Source organism: Podarcis liolepis (genome assembly GCF_965112155.1).
Source record: "Podarcis liolepis genome assembly, chromosome: 13".
Classification (NCBI taxonomy): Eukaryota; Metazoa; Chordata; class Lepidosauria; order Squamata; family Lacertidae; genus Podarcis; species Podarcis liolepis.
In genome coordinates this window covers 50,592,242-50,609,758 of record NC_139573.1, presented here as the reverse complement: position 1 = coordinate 50,609,758, position 17,517 = coordinate 50,592,242, and the positions used below count along the sequence as shown (strand labels likewise).

The 17,517-nt window shown below is 44.9% G+C and overlaps 1 protein-coding gene across 1 annotated transcript in view; it reads right to left on the bottom strand.

Moving 5' to 3' along the window:
* Window positions 1-17,517, bottom strand: part of LOC310692374 (transmembrane protease serine 11E-like) — a 70,150-nt gene that overhangs the window by 5,566 nt on the left and 47,067 nt on the right. Inside the window, exons 5-7 of the mRNA XM_083473270.1 lie at window positions 16,361-16,521; window positions 4,639-4,677; window positions 2,121-2,298 (exon numbers count right to left, since the gene is read on the bottom strand). Of these exons, the coding sequence (XP_083329396.1) occupies window positions 2,121-2,298; window positions 4,639-4,677; window positions 16,361-16,521 (378 nt within the window). The remainder of the gene's footprint in view (window positions 1-2,120; window positions 2,299-4,638; window positions 4,678-16,360; window positions 16,522-17,517) is intronic.

The following is a 17,517-nucleotide window of genomic DNA, read 5'->3' as shown; positions in this document are numbered from 1 at the left end:
AGCTGTACAAAGTAGAAACGTGCATATGTGCTTAATTTATATCCTCTATTTTGAATTTGAGTTACCTTGGCATGGAGTAATCCAGGCATAGGCAAAGTTGTCGCTCCAGATGTTTTGGGACTACAACTTGCATGATCCCTAGCTAGCAGGACCAGTGGTCAGGGATGATGGGAATTGTAGTTCCAAAACATCTGGAGGGCTAAGTTTGCCTATGCCTGGAGTAATCACTGCTCTGGGTAAGAGCCATGTTTCAGATATCAGCTGATCCCCAAATACAGTGGTACCTCGGTTTAAGAACAGCCCTGTTTACGAACTATTTGGTATATGAACTCCGCAGAAAGGAAGTAGTGTTCTGGTTAGTGAACTTTACCATGGTCCACGAACGGAAGCTGAACAGTGAAAGGGCACCAGCAGCAGGAGGCCTCTTTAGGTCGAGGTGCGCCTCAGTTTAATAACGGTTTCAGTTTAAGAATGGACTTCCAGAACAGATTAAGTTCGTAAACCGAGGTACCACTGTACTGAATTTTCCCCTAATGTGGCAGCACTGTTTTTAAATCAAAAGCAGTTGCAGAGACTGCAGTGTTGAGTGAAAGACCAGTAAGGTGATGGAAATGGCAGCTCTTACTTCCATTCATTCTTGTTCCCCAGCTATCACAGGTAGGTGTCAGGAACAAGGTAGGCTTAGATCAAAATTACAACCCTGCAGCAGCTGCTTTTGGTAAAAAACAAAGTGGGAGCTGGGATTCATGCAAATAAACTTCACCTGTAGGTTGGGCCTATGAGTTCACTGCAATAATACACCCCTTTTGTTCCTTCTGATTTTTATACAAAGTCTTGTTCTACTGTTATGCTGTGGATGAGTTATAGCTCATGGGAGGAAACATGCCCAGCATGCAGAAGGTCCCAATTTCAGTGGCTGGCATCTCTAGCTAAAAAGGATCATGTGCTGGAAAAGACCACTGCCTCAGTTTCTGGAGATAAAATGAGTAGCCCAGTGTTGTCTACTGGTTCAAAGTAGACAGCTCTGGGCTATTAATTTTATATAATAAAATAATTTGTATACCGCCTTTCATTTCAAGAATGTCAAGGTGGTTCACAAGCAAAACGATCAAGTTAACTCAATAAAGTTACCGTATTTTCCCGCCTATAAGACGCCCCCATGTATAAGACATTTGGGGGGACTCTGATTTAAGAAAAAAATGTGTATTTTACTATCCGTGTATAAGACGCCCCCCCCCCCCAATTTTTGACATTTTTAAGAGGGGGGAAACCTAGTCTTACACACAGAAAAATACAGTAATTGTTATTTATTAAATTTCTATACCACCCTTCATCTGAGGATCACAATAGGGGACAGATAAGAAAAGTGTGCACAAGTATATGCATTTTCAGCATAGCCCAGAGACCAGCTTAAAGGTGGCAGTTGGTAGTTTAACATAAGGAAAGGTAAAAGATAAAGGACCCCTGGATGGTTAAGTCCAGTCAAAGGTGACTATGGGGTTGCGGCACTCATCTCGCTTTGAGGCTGAGGGAGCCGGCGATTGTCCACAGACAGCTTTCTGGGTCATATGGCCAGCATGACTGGGCTACTTCTGGCGCAACGGAACAGCGTGACGGAAACCAGAGCACACAGAAACACTTTTTAACTTCCCACCACAGCGGTAGCTATTTATCTACTTGCACTGGTGTGCTTTCGAACAGCTAGGTTGGCAGAAGCTGGGACAGCAACAGGAGCTCACCCTGTTGCAGGGATTCGAACTGCCAACTTTCTGATTGGCAAGCCCAAGAGGCTCAGTGGTTTAAACCACAGCGCCACCCGCTTAATTTAACATAATATCCTGTGCACTGATGACAGATATGTTCCTCCAGTTAAAATATCAATCACAACAAAACACTAAAATGTCACAGTAATGGGGAACAGCAGCAACTGGTAAAGAAACTGGTAAAGCAACAGCCAGAGCCCACCTGTTCTCTCCCCAGGAACAGCCTTCCGCAAGGTAAGCTAGATGTGCAGCTTCATATGTTCTCAACAAGTCAGCAAGAGATCTCTCATGTCACCAGAGAGCTTAGCTTTATAATTCAACCAGTACATACATTTCTTATTCCAGTTGAAAACTTACTCTTTGAAGCAATGAGCTGCAGACACAAGCCACGTGTTACTGATCAGCGTTGCACCACAACGATGGATGTTATTCCGCATGAGACTGGCCTGCCATGGCCACTCTCCAGACCCCGAGATTTCAACTCCTCCGGTTACTCTTGGAGAGACTGTTGATCTGTTATATCGAAGTCCACAGACTGTTAATGTCAAGAAAAAGGTAGATGTTGAGGTTTATGAAATACGCCTGCCAATCTGTCTAGGTGTATACTGATCATAAAATCATTGCGGGGGGGAGATATCCATCTTCACTGGGGCCTTCTTTCAAAACCTGGGTCAGTTTTGCCACATGCTCCTAATTCAGACTCTGTATGGCACCGTGAGCCCACAAAATTCTATATACTTCAGTACTCTTTCTTGTCAGGCTCTGCAAATTTACCATAGTCAAAATATGTATTCAGTACCTCATTAAACCAAACACTTAGATCACGGTGCTTATCCCATGCAGAAATGATATGTGCATATGGCAGGTTGGCTCTCATGTAGTAATAGAGATAATTTTCTTTAACAGAAATACATTTCACTTACAGTGGTGCCTCGCAAGACGAAAAGAATCCGTTCTGTGATTCTCTTCGTCTAGCGGTTTTTTCATCTTGCGAAGCAAGCCCATTGACGGATTAGCGCTATTAGCACTATTAGCGGCTTTTAGCAGCTTATCTGCTGATCGGATCAGCTGATAAGCGGCTTAGCAGCTTAGAAAAAGGGGGGGGGACCCTCAGGAACTCGCAAGACATTGTCGTCTTGCGAAGCAAGCCCATAGGAAATTCGTTTTGCGAAGCACCTCCAAAACGGAAAACTCTTTCGTCTAGCGAGTTTTCCGTCTTGCGAGGCACCACTGTATTTGAAGTGTTTAGATTCCTCCTCTGAGCCACAGTGCTTCGAGTGGCTTGCAACAACTTTAAAAATGGCTGCAAAAATAAGATAAAATCAGCAGCAGACACCACTTTCTACAGCCCTCCATTTTGAGAACTGTCCATTTGTTACTGCTCCTTGCTTCCTGCTATTTAACCAGTTCCCGATCCAAAAGAGGAACTCTGTTATTCCATAACTGCTAAGCTTATACAGGAATCTTTCGTGTAGTACCTTGCCAGAAGCTTTTTGAAAGTCCAAGCGCACTATTCCATCTGGATCCCTCTTTCTGTAGGCTTGTTTACACTCTCAAATAACTCAATAGGTTTATATTATAGAAGTCGTGCAGGTTAATTTTCAGGATGCCCCCTGTATACCTTTTAAAAAATTGGTGTTACCTTGGCTACTTTCCAGTTCTCAGGCATGGAGGATCAATTTACACTTCTTTTTTTGTTAGAAGATCAGCAATTTCACATTTGAGTTCTTTGAACCTGGATGGACATCATCCAGAGCCAGCCATTTGTCCATTTTTATTTTGCCTATTTAGCCTAGAATGTCATCACTGATTAATCAAACCATACAACTTCAGTTTGCTATTATGTAGAAAACAGAGGCCGTTTCTGGACATAAATAGATAAACAAGCCATGTCCGTTAGGGTTGGTTTCTGGTAGGAATGTGCATCAACCTCAATATTGTGTTCAAACCTCAGTTTGGGACTTTGTAAAATAGCCTGGTTTGGCTCAGATCAATCCACAGGCTGCTCAACTTGGCTTGGGAGTTTTAGTGCACTTTATTTAACCTCATATTCATTATTGGGGAATCAAAAACTGGTTATAACTTCCCCCCTTTTGACGTAAGTGTATGAAATTTGCAGGCATGGTAGCCCAACCCCACTGTGAATAAATCATACCAAATTACAGGCAAATAGAGCCAGAGACTTTTGTGCAGAACACTTCTAAAATGGGTTTTCACACACACACACATGAAATTTACAACTTTTTTATTATTTTGGGGCAGAATTGGAAGAAATTTGCAGGCAGGGCTGCCCCTTCCAAAGCCATAAATCCCATCAATTTTCAGAAGGTTAGCTTCAATCGTTTTAATTCAAGAGCAGCCATTACAATTTTGGATGGATAAAAAAAGGAATAGTTTAATATCTTGTAGTGTTTTGTGGGCAATTTGACCATTCCATTGCAGACCTGAGAAAGACGCCTTAATAGCCCTGCCAAACTGTAGACAAATGGTTCAGGGACTTTTGAGCTATGCACCTTTAGCGGGGAAGATGAACTAAGGAAAATTCATTTTCTGAGTAAAATCATTTCAATTACAAGCAGAAGAAGAGGACAAAAGAGAGGGTGGAGCCAATCTTTATGATTCTCATCCACTCACCTTTGATGGAGGAGCCAATCAGCAGCCTGGCCCTGCTTCTTACTGTATGAGAAGGCCAATCCCCAAGGGGGACAGAGAATACTTCTCCACCTCTTTCAGAGAATCAATCTTATGGGCTCCTAATAAGCCCAATTTATACTTTGCTGGATTGATCAAAGAGCTGGTCACCATGGGTAGCTTAGAAATGTCTTCAAAAGAATTACTGCATTTCTCATAACTAATAGGAGGGATTTAAACTTACAGTCACTGAAGAGTTTTTCAGCCATTTCTTTGCTCATATCTGGAAGAAAGACATAATCAGGATTAGATTGCACGGCAGTCATCCGACATCTTACTCCAAGTTAGAATTAATTTTGGAAAGAGCTTCTTCAAATTAGATTGAATAGATAGATGATTCATTACAAGAACACCTGTGCTTTTGTTAAGACACAAAAGGGATTGATGGGTTTATTATCGAAGTGTTTACATATAACAGTCAAAATAATATCACTGCAAGTCATAAAACAATTAAAACATTAGCATAACAAAACTGTTACTGTGGCCTAAGGCAGTGGATTAATTCAGATTCATTTACTGGTATCCATTCTAGTCCTCACTTAACCATGAAGTTCACTGGGTGACCTTGGCCTTGTCACTGTCTCTCAGCCTTTACAACCTCCCGGGGCTGTTGTGGGAATAAAATGAGGCGAGGGAGAACCATGTGTGACACTTTTGAGCTCTTTGGAGGAAAGTTGGGATATAAACAATAAATTAATTAATCTACCAAAACCTCGAGGGGATTTACCAGTAAATCCCGATCGACCTGTTGGACATCTCTGCTCTAGAGCAATGTTCCCCAACCTTGGGCCTCCAGCTGTTTTTGGACTACAATTCCCATCATCCTTGACCACTGGTCTTGCTAGCGAGGGATGATGGGAGTTGTAGTCCAAAAACAGCTGGAGGCCCAAGGTTGGGGAACACTGCTCTAGAGCAACTGGGAACCGAGTCTTTCCTTACACCGTATTTTTCACTCTATAAGACGCACTCTTCCCCTCCTAAAAAGTAAGGGGAAATGTGTGTGCATCTTATGGAGCAAATGCAGGTGAGAGGCTCTGTGCTCCCTTTAAAGAGCCCCGTGGAGCGTGTGTGCGGCTCTTGGGGGCTTTTCCCCGAGGTGGGAGAAGGGCTGCCCTTCTCCCTCCTCGGGGAAAAGCCCCCAAGAGCAACACACACACTCCATGCGCTCTTTAAAGGGAGCACGGCTCTTGGGGGAGCCTTCCGCTGCCCGGGAGAGGCTGCACACGGCTATCCCATAAGCCAGGACAGCAAGCGTGATTGCTGCACAGCAATCCCTCTTGCTATCCTGGTTTCTGCCTTAGCCACGGCTAGCTTCTTGAGGGCAGGGGGCGCCTTCATCCTGCTGCCCTGAAGAGGCTTCGTGTGGCTATCCCAGAAGCCAGAACAGCAAGAGTCTATCCCAGAAGTCAGATCCCTCTTGCTGTCCTGGCTTCTGGGATTCAGAATATTTTTTTTCCTGTTTTCCTCCTCCAAAAACTAGGTGCGCCTTATGGTCTGGTGCATCTTAAAGAGTGAAAAATAGGGGAAATCTTTTACTTGTCCCTGTTGCCCTTTATAAAGTAGGCTGGGGACCAGGATGAGATGAGAGGGGTGTGCAGGAGCCAGAAGAGAGAGCCAGCACAGGCTTTATTTGTGGAGGAGCTATATAGGTGCTGAAGATCTGTAAGCTAGGCAGCGTTGCTGAATGTGTGTGAGGCAGGGAGGGGAGAGTGTGTCTAGTAAAGAGAATGGGACTTCATAAAATTTGACACCAGGAAGATTAGGGTGGAGAGAGAGAAATGAGTGATAGGGCACATGATTTGATGGCTCGAATGCATAAGGTCTGCAGTTTAATATGGGGTATATGCAAGTAAAAAGATTTCATATACCATATTTTTCAGTGACTCAAGAAAATTCACTATGCACTATCCGTGTATAAGAAGACGCCTTATTTTAAACTTCAAAAAATTAGGAAAAAATATAGTCTTATACACAGGAAAATACGGTAACCGTGCTGGGAACGATCCTGTCCAATATCTTGGTGGAGCCACTTCCAAGCACAGTAATTGGTACTGGGGTAGATAAAACCAATTCAGCGCAAGGCAGTTGCTTATATGTACTGGCACCAAATATCCACAAGGTGGAGCTCTGTATCAAAATAAATTCTACAGTACTTAATTTTTATTTATTTCATAGCATTTATTCCCTGCGTCCTTCAGTTTTGCAATATTCAGAGCAGCTTACTATACGGTAAGGTTTGAAACAGCAAGGCAAGAACGACATATCCCACAACAGCTTAAGACGGTTGCCATTAGCAGAAAAATCAGCTTGTTATATGGTCAAAGGCCTGAGCAAAACGTTCAGTTTTGACCTGGTGTCAACGAACGGTTCATTGCCAAAGCAGCCTCTCTGCAGACAACATTCTATAATAGGTTGCCACAACCGAACCACATACACCTTCTCTGGATGCCACCTAAGCTCCAAAGGCAGGGAGACCCTGAGTAGGCCCTCTGAAGATAATCTTAGCATTTGAGCAAGCTCACGTGGGTCCAGTCAGTCCACTCAGCACACAAAACATATTCTAAGTCTCTTTAAGTTTACTTCCAAAAAAAGTGACCAAGTGTACAATCCATCAATAATATATAATAGAGGGCTTCAAAGGATATGGCCATCACTTTAAATTGTGTGCAGAAATGGACCAGAAGATGCTTAAGAACTGGAAAGATCTGTTCCATCCTATTAGTCCCAGCCAGCAATCTGGTACCTGTTTTTTTTAACCTACAAAGTTTTGAGAAGCCAGCCCCATGTACAACAGATTGCGGTAATCCAGTTTTAAGTTTACTAGCGGGTGAAGCACAGTGGCCGTGCGCCAGTGTAAGGTGGTCTACTTTAGGTGGTAGCATGTGGGGGTATAGGTGAAGGCAAGAATGATGCAGCAAGTCTTTTTTAAGGTGTTGCGGGGGGCATTTGTGAGAAACAGAGTTTGATACTGATATCACCTCAGATCTTTGTGTGATCTTACTCAGCACCAGCAATTTCATGTAAATGCAATTTTGCATAGATTTCAGCATCATTTGCTGTAATAATAAGCTCCCTCAACTACCATTCAAGAATGAGGTAGAAGTGGAGCCGATGAAATATGTTGCCCCCAATTTTGATCCCAGACAGCTTCACTCAGAGAGGTTACCCCAGCACTGAAAAACACTTAGAGGTCCAGGAGAATTAGAAGAGTCACACTCCCTAGTCTCAATACAGGTCATCCGTCAGAGAAACCAAGTTTGTATACAGGCCAACCCAGAACAGAAACCCAATGGAAATGAAGCCAAATGATCAATCTCCTACAGGAGCAGGTTATTGGCTAGGAGTGGCGAAAGTTGAGCAACAGTTAATAGGCTGCATGTTATGTACTGAGTTGAATAGGATCCAAACTGCAGCAGTCTGATTGGTCCTAGAACAATAGGATTCAGAATGCAGCAGTCTGATTGGTCCTAGAACAATGCAGCAGTATGGTTGGTTGGCAGGAACCACCCAATCCTGCTCCAGATAGAAGTGAATCCACAACCTGATTGGCTTACAGTAGAATTCCAGAATTAGCCAATCATGTGCAGCCCATTGTGTAAATAATGTATATAAAGCAGATACTGTGAGGGGACTTTCATCCATTCCTCCTCACCACTATGAGCTGAATAAAGAGCATGAAATCACTTTGCGACTCTGAGTATATTTCACTGCACTACTCCAAACACCTTGTCCACTTCCTCAGGCATCAACAAATGACATTAATCCAATAAAACAGGACTGGGTGGTGCTGCAGAACTGCAGGAATAGCGCCACCCAAGTTGTTGCAGATTTAGGTGGTTTTTTTTTATGATTGAACTGATTGCCAGTTTATTCAGGGCAGGCCTCTAAGGATTCCTTTAAAACATTTTGTTGTTGCAGTTGTGGAAACAAATGTTCCCATATCAGACATGAATCTCATTTTTAAAAGCACTTATATCATTCCTAGGAATGGTGGGAGCGATAAAAGGAACCATAACTGATTTAATGAGCCATTCGTAGTTTCACTGTAAGGCCCGTGTATACTTAGACAGGCATGGCTTAATCTTTGAGACAAGCATATGCTACTGGCAGGATCAACCAGGTAGCTGCCCTTGACAGCTGGGTGACAGGTCGGCGTGGTCAGCATTGCCGTGCCGCACCTCAGGGCTGGCCCCTCGGCCAGGACCCCTTGGGCGGGCGAGCGAGAGCAGAGGTGTACCAGCTCCCCACATGGGGAGTGGCCAAGGGGGCCCGCAACACACTGGATAGATAGGAGGCGGAGGCGGCAACCTTCATTCCTGAAAGGATGCGGGTGGCGCTGTGGTCTAAACCACAGAGCCTAGGGCTTGCCAATCAGAAGGTCAGCAGTTCAAATCCCTGCGATTGGGTGAGCTCCCGTTGCTCGGTCCCTGCTCCTGCCAACCTAGCAGTTCAAAAGCACGTCAAAGTGCAAGTAGATAAATAGGTACCACTCCGGGGGAAAGGTAAACGGCGCTTCCGTGCGCTGCTCTGGTTCGCCAGAAGCGGCTTAGTCATGCTGGCCACATGACCCAGAACCTGAATGCCGGATCCCTCGGCCAGTAAAGCGAGATGAGCGCCGCAACCCCAGAGTCATTCGCAACTGGACCTAATGGTTGGGGTCCCTTTACCTTTTTATATCATTCCTAGCCAATTTTTCTTAGGTCATAGGGGAAACAGGAAAATATTTCCTGTAATGAATCTTTAGGATTAAGAGTGTAGAATTCAGGGCTTATCCACACTTACCTATTCCCTGCTCTTTCCAGGCACATTTCTGTATGTTAAAGTTCCTTGTCCAAACACCCTTTTTTTTGCCCCCAAAGCTTTCCCCACAAAACCCTGCTCTTTAAAGCTAAAGTGCAACAAACAGCAATTCGGGTCTTCCATGGATTGATGTCTGCTCCAATTAAGCTTCAAGAGCGGGTTTTCGCAGGGAAAGCTTGGGGGTGAAAAAATGGGTGCGTGGACACGGACCATACATGGAAAGCACAGGTAAGTGGATAAGCCCCCAATTTTGGATCACAGCCCAGTTTTACACAGAGATTCTGCTGGTCCCTGATAGATAATCTAAGACTATGGTAGTACTTGTTCCGCAGATCAACAGAGGAATAAAGAGGCTCATGACACAAATGGCAAGTAAATTTGCTTCTAGGAATACATGCATTCATACATACATAAGCACTTCATTTATGGGTGTGGCCACCAAGTTGTTGCTTGAAAGTGCATGCAGCAGGAGAAGCAATAGCCACCTTTACTTGGGGAATTGATGCATTAGGTACAAATTTGAATAGAACAATGTTCCTTGCAACGACTGTCCAGGCAAGGCAAGGAATTCCATATTTTATTTCTTAACAAAATGCTAACTTATCCAGATGAAGCAGCTGGTCATGAAGTTCTAACCAGAATCTCATGCTCATACAGTTTGAGCTAGTAAGTTTAGTCTCTGGAACATACTCACTTTAAAAAACAACAACCACGACCAGTGTAGACACACTCTAACTTATGTCTAGAAATTATCACCACCCATTATATGGGTGATGTGTCTGGTTGGGGAATGCTGGAGTCATAACAGACTTTTCACCCACATAATGTGTAGTGATAATTGCAAACAACAGAAATGCTTAGGAAAAAGAAAGGAAAAACTACACAATCACCCACACTACGACAATTTCCTCAATAGCACACCCTTGGGACACAGATTAACCCTCACGTGTCCACATCTTTGGCAAGACCAAAACAACTCCTGACAAAACCTGTGGTGCTATGAAAACCTGTCATTTACTTGGAATATTAAAACGTTTAATACTTCTGCCAAAGTTAAAATAATTTTAAATCACTTAAAAAGCAAAGGTAGCCATGTTGGTTCATAAGGAGGCGGAATCCAGAGTTTGCAACTGGGTAATACATTCCCTAGGATTGACCAAAATGTCACAATAATGTGACCAGCATTTGAGTTCTCCAGAAGTCTTTACCAGGAAAGATGTTACACAAAGCAGGAGGTGGTAAGATAATTCCAGAAAAAAACAGCCTAGATGTTGTAGTCATAAAGTCAGTTTGTAGACTCAGTTCTAAGACAGAGATTGTGGGCTTGTTTATTCATTCATTTTATTATTTATTTATTAGATTTATAGACTGCCGTTCACCATAAGATCTCAGGGCAGTTCACAGAATAAGGGTTGTAGCCAATATTAGTCCTACTCATAGTAGACCCATTTAAGAAAGTGGGCCTCATCAACCTGTTGTTGTTTAGTCGTTTCGTCATGTCCGACTCTTCGTGACCCTCTGGACCAGAGCACGCCAGGCACTCCTGTCTTCCACTGCCTCCCACAGTTTGGTCAAACTCATGCTGGTAGCTTTGAGAACACTGTCCAGCCATCTCGTCCTCTGTCGTCCCCTTCTCCTTGTGCCCTCCATCTTTCCCAACATCAGGGTCTTTTCCAGGGAGTCTTCTCTTCTAATGAAGTGGCCAAAGTATTGGAGCCTCAGCTTCAGGATCTGTCCTTCCAGTGAGCACTCAGGGCTGATTTCCTTAAACTCATCAACCTAGGCCCCACTGATTTCGGTGCGTCTACTCAGGGGAATTTAGGGCTTACCCACACTTCCTCCTCATTTTCCAGGGATGGTCTGCACTTTAAAGCTCTGTGCCCAAGCACTCATTTGTGAGCCAGAGCTTTCCCTGCGAAAACGCTCCCTTCAGCACTGAATTGGAGCTAGCGACCATCAGTGGAAAACCTGAACTGCTGTTTGTTGCACGACAGCTTTAAAGAGCAGGTTTTCATGAGGAGAGCTGCAGGGCAAAAGAAAGATTGCTCAGACACGATAAACTTTAAAGCACCTGTGCCTGGAAAGGGCAGGCCAAAATCTAAGTGTGGATAAGCCCTTAGTTGGCTATAACCCTGCACTTTAAAGTGTTATTGATTCCAATAGGAGATAAAGGCATGTGTTTATCTCTGCCTGGGATATTTCAGGCTTAAAAAGAGCTTAACTTTTGGCTGGGCTGAATCACACCTTATATTGTTGCTGCTACAAACAGGCACATTTCTCAGTAACTAGGTATGGGAAAGGCTCCATACACACTATACCTTTAAAGTTCATTCAAAACACATTTTTCTCACCACAGAATTCTGAGCACTATACAGTGGTACACCTGGTTACGAACAGGATCTGTTCCGTGCTGCTCTGGTTCGCCAGAAGCAGCTTAGTCATGCTGGCCACATGACCCGGAAGCTGTACGCCAGCTCCCTCGGCCAATAAAGCGAGATGAGCGCCGCAACCCCAGAGTCGTTCGCGACTGGACCTAATGGTCAGGGGTCCCTTTACCCTTTGCCTTTATGATTCAGCTAAAAGAGCGGGTTTTCATGGTGAAGGCTCCAGAGCAAAGGAAAGGGCGTTCGGACATGCAGCTTTGAAGCATAGACCTGTGCCTGGAAAGAGCAGGTCTAAAGGTAAGTGAGGATAAGCCCTAACAGAGGAAGTTGGTATCATTCAGAGCTATGGATTAATATCACTCACGCTCCACCTTCACAGTGGTGCCATGTTTGCACAACAGCAGTCTAAGGGCCTTGCTAGCCATCCTGTCTCCTGAGTTCCCCAACCTTCATCAGCTGTGGAATGCCATGGGATCGGTGCACACCAGCAATCCCAGATTAACAGCTTCCACTGTGGCTGGCAAAGCAGTAGTCATAAGAGGTAGGAGACTGGTTGTCCGCATTCCAATGCGAATTTCACTATCCCCCTCCAGGTTGCTCCCACTTCTGTGCCAGCAGAGATGTGTGAGATAACAAGCACATGCCTTGAGAGAAAAATGCGATGACACAGTTGGTAGCAATTCAGGTCAGATAGCGATCAGCATGGCACCCAAGTAGGATCTTATAAAGAGAAGCTCTTTCCCTTGTTTGTTATTTAAGAGTTTTTGTTTCTTTTCTTCTTCTTTTTTAAAAAAGCCAGCAATATTTCAAACTATTCTCTCTTCCTTCATTGTGAGAAAAGACAGCTCTACAAGGCTGTAGAGCTTGTTTTATTTTCTCTTCCTTCATTGTGAGAAAAGACAGCTCTACAAGGCACTGAAACTATCACTAAACCCCAAAACCAATTTACAGCTAGTCTACTGGGAAGAAGATAAAGGCAGCAGAGAAGAGACAGGATGTTCCGAAACACTGTCAGACAGGAAGGCTACAGCAGCCCAATCTCATTCTGATTAATTTGGAGTGTATGCCACATTTCTGAACATGTGCATTCGTTCGAAATATTATTCCATAGCTTTCATCAAAGAAGGAACTTATTTCTTGATTCAGTTTTGTTGATTTATGCTTTGCCTGGAAGAGCGTTTTGTTAATGCACTATGTATCGTTGGCAGTAGCTTCAGAATTTGTGAAGAGGGCTAGCAGGAAGAGTCAATGGATAGACCATAGCTGTCAACCTTCCCTTTTTTGTGGGAAATTCCCTTATCAAGCGCTGTTTCCCGCTGCTTCCTGCTGCTATCCCAGATTGTTAGATATCCCGTAGACTGTCCCTGGGACAGGTGAGGCTGCTGATCCCTTATTTTCGAGGCAGCTGATCCCTTATTTTCAAATCTGAAAGTTGACAGCTATGGGATAGACAAGCGACATGATTCAGGCCCCACCTTCCCCTTGGTTTTATGTTACGTGAAATGGTGGAGATCTTGGCCGAGAGGATCCTTTACAGATCACCTGGCCTTAGCAAGTACAGTGGTACCTCTGGTTACATACTTAATTCGTTCTGGAGGACCGTTCTTAACCTGAAACTGTTCTTAACCTGAAGAACCACTTTAGCTAATGGGGCCTCCTGCTGCTGCCGCACCACTGGAGCACGATTTCTGTTCTCCTCCTGAAGCAAAGTTCTTAACCCGCGGTACTATTTCTGGGTTAGTGGAGTCTGTAACCTGAAGCGTATGTAACCTGAAGCGTATGTAACCCGAGGTACCACCGTATCCAGCTTTGGAAAACGCCAGCACTGGCCATGCTTAACTTCAGCTTCTTTCACCCATTTAGAAAGTAAACACAAAGACTTAAGACCATCCTTCGTTGCTTGTTTATTAAGTGCTTAGAGCAATTAAGTCCATTATTGGTTAGCATCAAAGTAGGCTGATGTGAAATGCTTTAATGCATTTAAGTCAGGGCCGGCCCGAGACATTTTGGCACCAGAGGCGAACCACAAAATGGTGCTTCCCTCCCCGCCAGGGGAGAAGGGGTGAGCGAAGCTCTACAGCAGAAACGAGGGGGGGGGGAGAAAAATCGACACCCGGATCTGCTGCCCCTATGGATATTGCCACCTGAGGTGGTTGCCTCACCTTGTCCCATGGGTGAGCTGGCCCTATTTAATGTGCATGGGATTTTAGTGCAACTAAATGGCATAAGGTATCCCAGAACAAGAGCAAGACCTGGAATGTGGCAAACAGGAAGGGAGACTTTAAACCAGGGGTCAGCAAGGTTTACCTTGCCTGGGCCAGTTCACGCCATTGGAGATCCCTCCATGGGCCGGATCCCGCGCCTGCGATTTCTGGCGTCTGAGTAGGTGTGATTTCCGGCACTGTGAAAGCAAGTCCCCGCACTGTGCTGGTTTAGCGCAGTGCGTGGGGACTCGCCAAATGGGCGGCTCGTTTCGTGGGTGGCTCGTGGGCCGGTTAAATGACCCCTGTGGGCCACTCGTGGCCCATGGGCCTTAGGTTGCCAACCCCTGCTTTAAACCATCCCCTGCTGCTGGAATCCTGACAAAAATCACCCGTCACTGCTATGTACATTGAGAGGAAAATTCCTATTAGCACCATTTGCTCCCATTGCAAAAAATACTGGGGGGGGGGGGCGATGAGTCTCCCCCTTGCAGCCCACCATGGTGTGGGTTTTTTTTTTTTAAAAAATAATAATATGTGCAGGAGGGCCTGCAGCAACTATTTATACATTTACAGTGGTGCCTCGCAAGACGAAAATAATCCGTTCCGCAAGTCTCTTTTTCGTCTTGCGAAGCAACCCTATTAGCGGCTTAGCGGATTAGCGCTATTAGCGGATTAGCGGCTATTAAAGGCTTAGCGGCTTAGCGGCTAAAAGGCTATTAGCGGCTTAGAAAAAGGAGGGGAAAGCGGGGGGAAATCGGAACACTGGCAAGACATTTTCGTCTTGCGAAGCAAGCCCATAGGGAAATTTGTCTTGCGAAGCAGCTCAAAAACGGAAAACCCTTTCGTCTAGCGGGTTTTCCGTCTTGCGAGGCATTCGTCTTGCAGGGCACCACTGTAATAGTTCCACATTAAATCACATATTGCATTTACTGTTACATGAGACCCCAAAGGGCAGCCCCTGCCACTTCCTCCCTAGGGATGGGGGGAGACGACCTATTTGCCAAGAGGCTGCTGTAGAGGCAGCAAGGGGGCAGCTGCCAAGGAGGCAGCAGGGGGCGATGCATTCCTTGGAAGCTGGATTTGATGCTCCTGTGGATCCCAAGGTGCTCCGGATGGGATCAGATACTTCTCTGAATATTGCAGCACAGATTTCATGCAGAAAACATGCACACATGCATATGTTTTTTACATAAAATATGTGTACAAAACAGGTATTCCCCGGATGAACACATGGAAAACACTAAGAAGTGCATATTTTATATTTTTTAAAAATGTGTATTTTATGTAAAAGTGCATACAATTTAACTATGGATTTTTCATGCATATATATATGCAAAAACATAGGGCAGATCAGACCTATGACTGGGCACCAGGGAGACTGAAGCAGGCTGAAATTAGCTGCTCACTCCATTCCTATAGGGATGGGAACCATATGTACCCTGTCTTGGGTTCCATGATGGAGGAAAAATATAAGAAATATAATTTATTTTTAAAATTTATGGGGCAATAGCAAGGTTCAGCAGGTGCCCTCGGTGAACTATGCACTAGAACTCTCATGAGCCCCATGGAGGTGTCATGAAGGGGGTGGTTAGATCTGGGGGGAGAGTGGGAGGAGCTCAGAGAGTTAGCACTGGAAGACCAAGGGGAGGGTCTCAGTGGGTTGCAGACCATTGAGTCAGAACCACAAGAGGCGTCTGATTCCAGAGAGTGACCCATCAGCTTAAGGGGCGAAGAATCAGATCCTGGGGAAGGCCTAAGTAGAACATTAGGGGTATGTTCTTAACTATGTAAACTCACTTTCACAAAGTTTGACAAAAAATCCAGAATCTATTAGGTAAAGGTAAAGGGACCCCTGACTGTTAGGTCCAGTCGAGGGCAACTCTGGGGTTGCAGTGCTCATCTCACTTTATTGGCCGAGGGAGCCGGTGTACAGCTTCTGGGTCATGTGGCCAGCATGACTAAGCCACTTCTGGCGAACCAGAGCAGCACACGGAAATGCCGTTTACCTTCCCGCTGGAGCGGTACCTATTTATCTACTTGCACTTCGTGCTTTCGAACTGCTAGGTTGGCAGGAGCAGGGACTGGACAATGGGAGCTCACCCTGTCACGGGGATTCAAACCGCCAACCTTCTGATTGGCAAGCCCTAGGCTCTGTGGTTTAACCCCCCAGTGCCACCCACGTCCCTCCAGAATCTATTAGGACCAACCAAAATATCGAAAGTGAGTGAGAGAAAACAGGTATTTTAAGTGACAATCTACCATCAGATATATCAGCACTGTAGCATTACTTATTTAAAAATCAATCAGAACTATGATTCACTATATGGTATGCCTAAAATAGAAAATATGTTGCTTGGTTGAAATTAAGACCTACAGTTCCCAGTACATTTAGCTCACAAAACTTGCTCTTAAAAACAAAAACAAAGTTGGCAAGGTTGAGTAGGAACACAACATGATAAATATAACAAGCCCTGGGAGAGAAAGCCCTATCAATGGTAGAAAAACTCAAGGTACTTGCCTGTGAGGGTGGAAGAGGGGAGGTTGATGCGAGCAGACCCAGGATACAGCTTCAACCTCTCTTGCAAAATCTTGTCGACTGCCATCCGTAGTGCCGTTTTATCAGTAGAAGAGAAGAGAAACATCAGCACAACTTGTGCAATCACTCCACCTGTGTCTGGGCTGAAAGAGAAACAAAGCACACACAAAAACTAACTGATTGGTTTATGGGCTGTGTCCACACTACACCTCTAAAGCACATTCAAAGCATTTCTCTCTCTTTCAAAAGAGTCTGGGCACTGTAATTTACCCCTCAGGCCTCACCCACACCTCCATTTGCCCTGCCACTGCCCGCCAGAAAAACCCACTCTTTAGCGCTGAATCGGAACAAAGGGCAATCACGGACTGCTGTTTGTTCTGATTTGGCACTAAAGAGTGGGCTTTCCATGAGAAAGTGGCAGGGCAAAGGCAAAACCACTCAGACCAGCGCATGGACAATCCCTAGACATCTCACTGCATCTTGTGGGAGAGAACACCATAGTTTAATATACTCTGTGAAGAAGTGCTTTCTTTTGTCTGTCCTGAGCACACAGCATCATTAGATGGCACCTGGTTCTTGTATTATGGGAGAGACAGAAAAACTTCTCTCTGTCCCCCTTTCCCCCAATGGATGGATGTACTTGCTTCTGAATCCAATGCTTATTTCCTCTTAGTTCAATCTAACCCTTTCCCCAAGCTGTTCACCTTTTTGCTATGCACACACACACACCAAGCACCTTGTAAGTTGACCTTAGTAATCATTTGTTTTTAAATTAAAACATCCCGGTAAGTTCCTTTAAACTGATAACAAACAGCTCAAGGGAGGTGTGAGGCGCCTTCATGACTGTCACATGAACTCATTGCTGCGTGCATCTTCACATTTGGCCAAGAGGAATGGGTTTTCCCTGATTAGTAAAGGTAAAGGGACCCCTGACCATTAGGTCCAGTTGTGACCGACTCTGGGGTTGCGCGCTCAACTCGCTCTATAGGCCGAGGGAGCTGGCGTTTGTCCGCAGACAGCTTCTGGGTCATGTGGCCAGCATGACTAAGCCGCTTCTGGCGAACCAGAGCAGCGCACGGAAAGACCGTTTACCTTCCCGCCGGAGCGGTACCTATTTATCTACTTGCACTTTGACGTGC